The 8,644-nt window shown below is 34.1% G+C and overlaps 2 protein-coding genes across 2 annotated transcripts; both read right to left on the bottom strand.

Moving 5' to 3' along the window:
* Nucleotides 1-122: 122 nt before the first annotated feature.
* LOC141667495 (uncharacterized) lies at nt 123-1,217 on the bottom strand. The gene is made up of 3 exons (XM_074474016.1): nt 1,023-1,217; nt 664-897; nt 123-589 (listed from the first exon to the last, which is right to left on the bottom strand). Exons 1-3 carry the CDS (start codon nt 1,192-1,194, stop codon nt 408-410), a joined length of 588 nt encoding a protein of 195 aa, XP_074330117.1. The 5' UTR covers nt 1,195-1,217; the 3' UTR covers nt 123-407.
* A 24-nt stretch (nt 1,218-1,241) lies between these two features.
* On the bottom strand, nt 1,242-3,301 carry LOC141664445 (uncharacterized). The gene is made up of 2 exons (XM_074470397.1): nt 1,309-3,301; nt 1,242-1,253 (listed from the first exon to the last, which is right to left on the bottom strand). The coding sequence occupies exons 1-2, from the start codon at nt 3,295-3,297 to the stop codon at nt 1,242-1,244; spliced, it is 2,001 nt and encodes a 666-aa protein (XP_074326498.1). The 5' UTR covers nt 3,298-3,301.
* Nucleotides 3,302-8,644: the final 5,343 nt, after the last annotated feature.

The raw sequence follows: 8,644 nt of genomic DNA, 5'->3' as shown, positions 1-8,644 counted from the left end.
ATTTTAGAAAGATTTTTTGTTTATCAACCGAAAGTGATTAAAAACTGTAATAATAACAGTAACAAATAATTAGAACATAAGAATAGTAATTACTACAAGTGGTACCAATTAAAAGCTAGCTGTAATAAGGAACAGGGTTTTTTTATGAAGATAGTCTACAATCTACTTACCTTTTGTGACACTGCTGAAAATTGTTTTCCTATGTATTCATTTGGTTGAACTTCACAAACTTCTAAGGAAGCAGAGTAGTTTTGTTAACAGAATGACGTCATATTTTGTACATAACTTGTGAACCTCGCACTACTGATCTTTTTGAGTTCTTGGGCTCATAGTTGCTGGTGCTGAAGTCTCTTTGTACATCCTTGTTACTAAGAGCTTGAGTACTTGGCTTCATTGGTGATGAATTTTTATTTATGAGCTCGTTCTGGTGAAGCAAATGTAGGTGATGAGATTTTAGGTACTCTCGGTGGTGGTGGTGATTCCTTGGTAGTTCTTGTTGGTGTGTCCTTAAAAAATCTTGCTGGTGAAGACCGAGGTGATGGAAGAGTTTGTGTTGGTGAATTTCTTTGTGAACGGGATTTAGATATACCTGTGAATCCATGTATATGTATCAAGATCAAGTTAAAGGGTTAGGTTATAGATGAACCGAGTATTCTCTAGTACCTCTTGCATGTAAAGATACATAATCTTCTCTTGGAGTTTTTATTGGTGTTTCCTTAAGTACTCTTGCTGGAGGAGACCAAGGTGATGGTGAAGTTGTAGAATGTACTTTAGGACTTCTTGTCGCTGTTTCTTTAGGAACTCTTGCTGTTGATGACCAGGGTGGAGAAACTCTATTTAGAGGTCGTTTTGGTGAAGTTCTTGGCGAACGACGTTTAAAGTTACCTTTGAAGTTACCTGAATCCACATATAAGTTAATTTGAAGTTGACTAACAAAATTATAGAATCCAATACTGGATTATATATGTAGTTAGTGAAACATATGAAAAAGGATCACTAGATGTGAAAAGCAAAAGACTAACTTAGTGATGTGCTAGATTTGGTATCGATTACTTTCTTTGGGGCAAAAAGTTTCTTCTCCAGAATCTTGAGACGTGGTAGATGTCTTGTCCGTTGTGTAGCCCTTGTTGTTTTCGCCACTTTCATATTCGGGATTGTAGTAGAACTTGAGCTTTGTGTTGCTACTCTCTGCATATTCTTTTTTCCTGTATTGTCTGGAGAAGTAATTTTATCAACTGTTATCATGGATAGTTCTGTTTTCTCGTGATTTTCCAAACATGTTGAGTCTGGTTCATGTGTTGGCAGCACTTTGTTTTCTGGGGTTTCAGGGTGCAGTGGACTACAATCAACATCTGCAAGCGATAAGTTTTTCCTTCTTGGACTTTCAGAACAGACTGACCTTAGATCAGCTACTGATATTGGTGAGTTTTGCCTTTGTAAAACCTCAGATTGAACTGACCTCTGATCATTTTCTTGCAAAAATACATCGTCATCCACATCTTCTTCGAGGATTAAACCTGTTCTGCCTGCTATAAATGCTTCGTTTGCTAGATCCCAACCCTTCTCTTTCAAGCTGCTTGAAGTTTTCTCCTTCTCAATAACTTTGTATGCAAATATTTGAAACGGAATTTGCAAAACAGTATCCAGACAAGAAGTTCCTGCTTCAGGGAACTTATTCAAGTACCCTGTCTCTATGTCACAATAATCGACAAGAGGAGGTGATGCATCTGACTGACCATGATCAGGATTTATCACTAGCACCTTCTTGATATAGCGTAAAATCCTACAGATGGATGAGAAACTTGGACGATTAGATGGTTGAACTTGCCAGCATTTTCTGAGTAGATTTACAAGGTATTTTGGCGAAGGGTGTGGAAATAGAGGCCTAATTCCTAATCGTATATTTCGAGCCATCTTATCCCCCTGAAGATAATCATCTTCAAACGGAACCTTCCCTGTCAATAGTTCAAAACAAAGCATTGCAAAGCTGTATACATCAGCTTTATCTGTATACTTAAAGCTGCTTCTGTTACCTGGCTGTTCTTGTTCATCCAGAACTTCAGGGGCATACCAAATAACAGGATCGCCCCCGGTCTGGTTACTAGATTTAGTTCGATATATGGAATTCTTTATAGAGGTCACGCCAAACCCTGTAACTTTTGCTTGAACATTACCTTCTGAGGATGAATTACTAGCTTTTAACAGAATATTGGAAGGGTTTAAATCTCCATGATATATCTTCCGAGAATGTAGATACTCCATACCTCTTGCAATCTGAAGCATTATGTCAACTGCTACTGGTATGGATAATGATACCTTCTTTCTTTGACCATAGTTCTCTTTTATATATATCTCGAGATTCTTCTGCATCAGCTCCATTATAAGGTATCCCTCTTTCGTCTCCTTGTCGTACAAAGCACAGTGGTATTGAACTATATTAGGATGTGATAGTGATAGAACCAAAGAAATTTCAGCATTTAGTGGTTCAATCTCGCCATAATAGTTTCTTAAGGCAAAACTTTCCCCCAGCCAGCGGATTTCCTTAATGCGACTTTTTGCTGTACCCAGTCTTCGCTTTACATGATAATCTGTAGCCCCAGTTAGAACCCAGCTTGGCAGTATCTCTAAGGTATCCGAGCCACATAGTCTGCTAATCAGAAAATCTCCGAGCCTTTGCTCATGCTTGGCCCTAACATCAAATTCTGAACTCTTCCTCCCCTTAACTGCATCAACAAGTAACCATCTATCTTCTCTGGCAGCCATATCGAGTCTTTTGCTAATCTCTCGAGGAACCAAGTACTGTTTCCCAAATAGCCAGTGAAAAGATACTGGATCATTCAACTCACTATCATACTTCCTCGTTATCATCGATCTTCTCTTCTGCATTTCATCTTCGTTTAGAGCTGATATTTCCGCAGCAGTTTCAAGGGCCTCAATAACAACAGGAAAGCAACACAGCAAGTTGTGAATGTGGAACTCAACACATTCCCTGTTCTGGTATAGACTAATAGCTTTCCCCCACCAATCTTTCAAATCCAAACAATATTTGATGTAGTTTTCACCATCTTTAAACTTTTTGTGAAGTTCTTTTAGAGGGTATTCAAGAGCTTTCCACTTGGTATTCTTATCTTCTAGTCTCAAGTTTTTTCTGATCTCTTCTGATATAGTTTCAAAAGCTAGAGTGTATACATCAAACAGCAAACAACATTGCCTCTGGTTGATAGAAATGTCATGTTTTAACACCATCAGAGCCTGAAGTCTTCCCAGAACCTCCCCAATTTGCCTGAACTGATCCATAAGGCTTCCAGAATCACTAAAGTCCTTTCAAACACATCTACAATATAGCCTTTCCTTTGAAATGAACCCTCAATTTTCCATTAAAATTAAGCTGAACTTGAACATTTCGGAAATCGGACTTATTTGGTTGAGGTACCGATTTGCGATTTATCAGACGATTTGTAATAAATCGGAGGATTTATCGGCGATTTATCGGAGCTCGGTCAAATTGTACTAATATTTTTAACCGATTTTTGAGCAATTTATCGGACGATTTCTATAGCAGAGCTTCAACCTAACAAAATCGAAAACATATTACAAACCGAATCTGAAAGTAGGTGCTATGAAACTTACATTCTAAGCATATTCCATTGTGTTGCAGGAACTTGTTTTTACCATATGCAGATGAACCCAGAAACAGATAACTTGCATGCATGTGTTATTTGATCAATTTCATCTCTCAATATATGAAAAATGCTTAACAAACACAATAATGCAAATAAAAACATGTAAAACAGATAGAAAGTAAAATTACCAGCTAAATCATTACCTATAACCTGCCCTGGTTCTACCAAATTTTCCCAGAGCCTTGTAAAAATCAAGAAATTCTGTTTTGATCTTTAATCTCATGAAACGAAAATAAATCCAGGTAGAAAAATTATAGGTGCATAAGAGACAATTGAAAGAGAAAATTAATAACGGATACAAAAGTAAACCGAAGAGTCCGAGGTACAAGAATGAAGCTGTCAGGTCATTCAGAAAACAGAAAAAAAAAAAGAAGTATAAATTATTATTTTCTTACAAAATAATTACAAATTTGAAAATTTGGGTTTTTAAGAAAATCAATAATTTTGAATTATCGCGTGGCTATTATTATGGAATAGACCAATCTTAGATATACAAAAAAATCATTATGTATATAAATAATAAAGTACTAATTTAAATATTGAACATATCATTTTTTTAGAAAGGGATAATTAACTTCAAAATAAAAAATATAGTTGTTTATGGTTCAAATTCACTCAGTTAAACCGTCTCCTCTCCTCCGCTAGAGTTTGTTAATTTTCAAGTAAATCGAGGGATTCCAGTGGTTTTCTCCGGTGAAAAGTCCCAACTCTTTCATTCTCTTCTGTTCTTGTTAATTTCCCTCCAATAAAATCCAATTTTTTAGGTGTTTGTGTGTCTCTCCGTTTGGAGTGCATGTTTTGTCTCTCCTTTTAGAATGTTTTGTTATGTTTTTGTTTAATTTTGAGAACGAGTTTATTGATATTCTTGGTGATCTGCAAAGCCTGCTTCGAATCTGGAGCGGTGTTGATTATTGCAAGAGCTCACCTTTCACAACCAAAGATTGTTCATCTTTCACGAGTTTACACTTTCGGCAAGTCTATATTTGGTATCCGGCATGTAGATAGCTGTGTTTTCGGCATGTATTTAACTGGTGTCCGACAAGTAGATAGTTGTAGTGTCGCTTCTCCGATTTGTTTCTGAACATTGGGCTAACAATGGTTTTTATGTGATATGCTCAATTGCGATGTTTATTCAGAGACGTTGGTACAATTTGTATCGTTTGGGATGTTTTTGATTTCGTTTTTAATTTCAAGAATTTTTAAATTCTATGTGTTAAACAATCAGAAAACAAATTATCTAATTGTTTTTAGTATGTTATTTGTTTTATCACCAGGTTATATCAACAGTCGCACGGCGTTTTAACCGAAAGAACTTCTTGACAGTTGGGGGTTTGTCCCGACTGTATTACATTCTAGTTAATGAAAGTTTTTTGCATTTGTAAAAAAAAAACACTGTTAATTTTTTTTGTTCTCAAAAAGAGGTTTTAGTTTATTCTTTCTAAAAAAATCCATGTTTTAAGATGGTCATTGGGCCTGAACATAATTTCCCCTGCAAACATCAACCCACTGCTCTTGTTGGGCCAGACAATCATACAACACAGGACCTTTGAGTCCACTATCTTGGTTACTGGAACAACTGCAGAACCCAAAAGGAAAAAGAATTGCAGAAATGGCTTTGTTGCAATGATGACCCATTAAATTCTTGTTAAGGCTCCACCAAAAGTGGCTTTCACTAACAAAGCCTTGGGTTAAAATAAAAATGGACTGCTTTATTTGAGTGTAAAAACTTGCAGGCCTTAATGCCTTATTTGGGCCCAATTTTTGTCAGCTTTATAAGTGGGTATCGCAGTTTTGTCTCTCTATTCTTTCTACCACGACTTGCATTGTATGTTTGTTTTAGTTTGCCGATTAATACTCCCTCCGTCCCCATTTACGAGTCATGTTTCCAACTTTAATCATAAATTAAATATTAATTTTTTATTATTTTGAAATACTGAAAAATACGTATCAAAGTAAATTACATGTACTTTCTAATGATATAATTTTTATAATTTTTTTCAATTACATACTATATGAAATTTTCAGTCAAAATTGGGTCAATTTAATCACAAAAAGTCAAACACGACAGATTAATTGTGACCGTGGAAGTAGTAAAATTGTTCACTTAAATTTTGTACGAGTTTGGTTGGATTACGTAAGTACTTAGTGTATTTTTTTTTGTTAAATGTGCTTAGTATATTATAATGATAAGGTTATAAATATTTGATCAAATTCTATATAAAAAAAAATTGTCACCGTATATTAATATTAAAAATCATTTGTGTACTTACGAGTATCAATCTCATAACTTAAATAATAAATTTCTTTTTTTATATATTTGATCAAATTCTATAATAAAAAAATAGTCACCGTATATTAATATTAAAAATCATTTATGTACTCACGAGTATCAATCTCATAACTTAAATAATAAATTTCTTTTAATGGACGTACCAAACAGAGTTTAGTCAACCAAAAATTCACATTTTCAGTTTAGTTTTTGAAAAATCCTAGAGTTCCCAAAAATTATTTTATATATGGCATATATAATCAATAACGTTTCTGATGATACATTAATCTGCGTGTATAGATATGCATTCACAAATTAAAATTTAAACTTTTTCTCGTAGTAATTTACATCATTGATATTTATATTATACTATAATAACCGGAATGCCCTATAATTTGTAATTTGGTTGTCCCTCATTTTGGTTATCCATTTCCATCACGACCGTTGGATCTTTATTCACCAAATAATCAGAGTCGTTAGATTCAAATACTAAAAAATACACTCCACAAGTTCTCAGGTTCGAATCCCGTCAACAACAAACATTTATATTATAATTTAGAAATATACATATTTCTCGGGTTCAAATCTTACCAACAACAAACATTTACATTATTATTTATGAATAAGATCTCATCAGACATATACTATTTATACTTTTTGAACATAACTTGAAATTATACACAATCAAATTATAATTATATAATCATTATTTAGTATTTAATTATTTATATAAAATATTAATGAAAATAAAATAAAAATCACAAGTTTTTATTTTTAATCAAATACATTATTTTTAGCCTTCGTGCTTTCACGTAATTATATTTTTTTTAAATATGCAAACATCACAAATCCCACCACACCTCATCGTATTTTCGTAGTGTGTTTTGTACGGTTTTTAAGTAGCTCATCAGACATATACTATTTATACTTTTTGAACTTAATTTAAAATTATACACAATAAAATTATAATTATATAATCATTATTTAGTATTTAATTATTTATATAAAATATTAATGAAAATAAAAATAAAAATATATAAATATTAACCAAGACCCGTACATCGCACTGGTCGTAACCTAGTATCTATATAAAATTTGTGTTACAGTTGGAATTTGTAAGCACGTTTTAGAAGTTGTTGAATTGGTCCCTGTACGAGGCAGATGAATAGAATAAATGAAATTCTTTAATAACGTGTTGTAATGAAAAATAATTACCACAATAAAGAACAGCAAATGCTGTGTGAGTACAATAAAGTTGTTTTTCCTTGTAACTGCAGTTAGCTGTATGTTTATTGTTATTTATTCACTGATACATTTATTATTATTTATTTATAGGTATCATGCGTATGAATAGATAGTCGTTAAATGCAATCTAAAGGAATAGACCGGCCTTGTGTGTGATATAATCAAACCTCTTGAATAAAATCTATCTCTTAGATTCTGTCACATGTGTCTACTTTGTCGGTAGGTGACAAGTGCAGAGATTTTTCCCAACAATTTACCATAAATTAAATTTATGAATTCATTAACGAATTATACAGGGTCCTCGTCTTGACAAACAATTTAAATGCAGTGAACACTACGTCACTCTAATTTTGTTTAATTTCTTAATTTAATTTGTTAACAATTCGTAGGATGTGTATCATCGCTGTAACATTTCACATCGATAAAAATACAGTATTTGAGACTTTTATAAATATAAGTCAACAATTAACGTTTGTCAGATCGTTAGTTTTTTCGGACGGAACTGTGGTGGGTTATTGGGTCCCGGTACGCATTCCATTGCAGGTTTGGATGTTATAAATGGTATCAGAGTTCTGCCCGGCCGGAAGTGCAGAGTCACTACCCGGGTTCCGTATGTGTGTATTTGTGAGCGTCGATCCTTTAGGAGGGGGTGTTTGTAACATAGCACATCGATAAGAAAAAAAGTGTTTGAGACCTTTATCGATACAAATCAACATCTAATGTGTACCAGATCGCTAGCTTTTTCGGACGGACCTGTGATGGGTAGTAGGATACCGGTACTCATTCAGTTGCAGACTTGTATGTTATAATCGTCCATTATAATTGTTTGGACCATTGGACACATGTTAAACAGCGTACCATAACCTATGTTATTGAGGCTGGACTAATGTTCAACATGGATATATATTCAACTACAGGAGTCGGCAGTATTTTAAATTTTTACATATTTTTTACCAGAAATAGGCGTTCGAGTGTTCCTACGAAATATCTAGTGTGCAATACGGTTACATGAAAAAATTGAAGAATAGGAAATCACAGCACATAACGACACGGATACACAATAAAAATTGAAGAGTCCAGATGTTGTCGTCCGATAAAAATTGAAGAGTTCAGATGTTGTCGTCCGATAAAAATTGAAGAGTGCAGGTAACAAAGCATCTAGCTCCAACACCGGCATTGGTAAAAATATGAAATTGCTAGCTGTGTATCAGTAGTGTACTACTAATCTACTAGTACTATACACAACAACTCTACAATTTACCATTCCCCTGGCAATGCAGAATGCAGTACTGCAAATTACTATTCCTGCAGGCGGCCCCTAACTGTGCTGGAGAGACGTTATACAAACTGCACATCACTGTTTTATGGTCAAGTGGAGAGCTAGTGAATATATGTCCTCTATGTGTGTGTGGCTGCATTTTCATGGGACCATCATGGACCATTTACA

Source organism: Apium graveolens, chromosome 6 (genome assembly GCF_009905375.1).
Source record: "Apium graveolens cultivar Ventura chromosome 6, ASM990537v1, whole genome shotgun sequence".
Classification (NCBI taxonomy): domain Eukaryota; kingdom Viridiplantae; phylum Streptophyta; class Magnoliopsida; order Apiales; family Apiaceae; genus Apium; species Apium graveolens.
The sequence above is the reverse complement of the archived record's forward strand: the minus strand, read 5'-3'. Positions and strand labels throughout refer to the sequence as shown.

Excerpts from the sequence above, each read along its gene's own strand:
- LOC141664445 (XM_074470397.1), bottom strand. The coding sequence starts at position 3,297 with ATGGATCAGTTCAGGCAAATTGGGGAGGTTCTGGGAAGACTTCAGGCT.
- LOC141667495 (XM_074474016.1), bottom strand. The coding sequence starts at position 1,194 with ATGCAGAGAGTAGCAACACAAAGCTCAAGTTCTACTACAATCCCGAAT. Across the intron at positions 898-1,022 it reads CAAATCTAGCACATCACTAA|GTAACTTCAAAGGTAACTTT; the intron begins GTTAGTCTTTTG and ends ATGTGGATTCAG. Across the intron at positions 590-663 it reads TGTATCTTTACATGCAAGAG|GTATATCTAAATCCCGTTCA; the intron begins GTACTAGAGAAT and ends ATGGATTCACAG.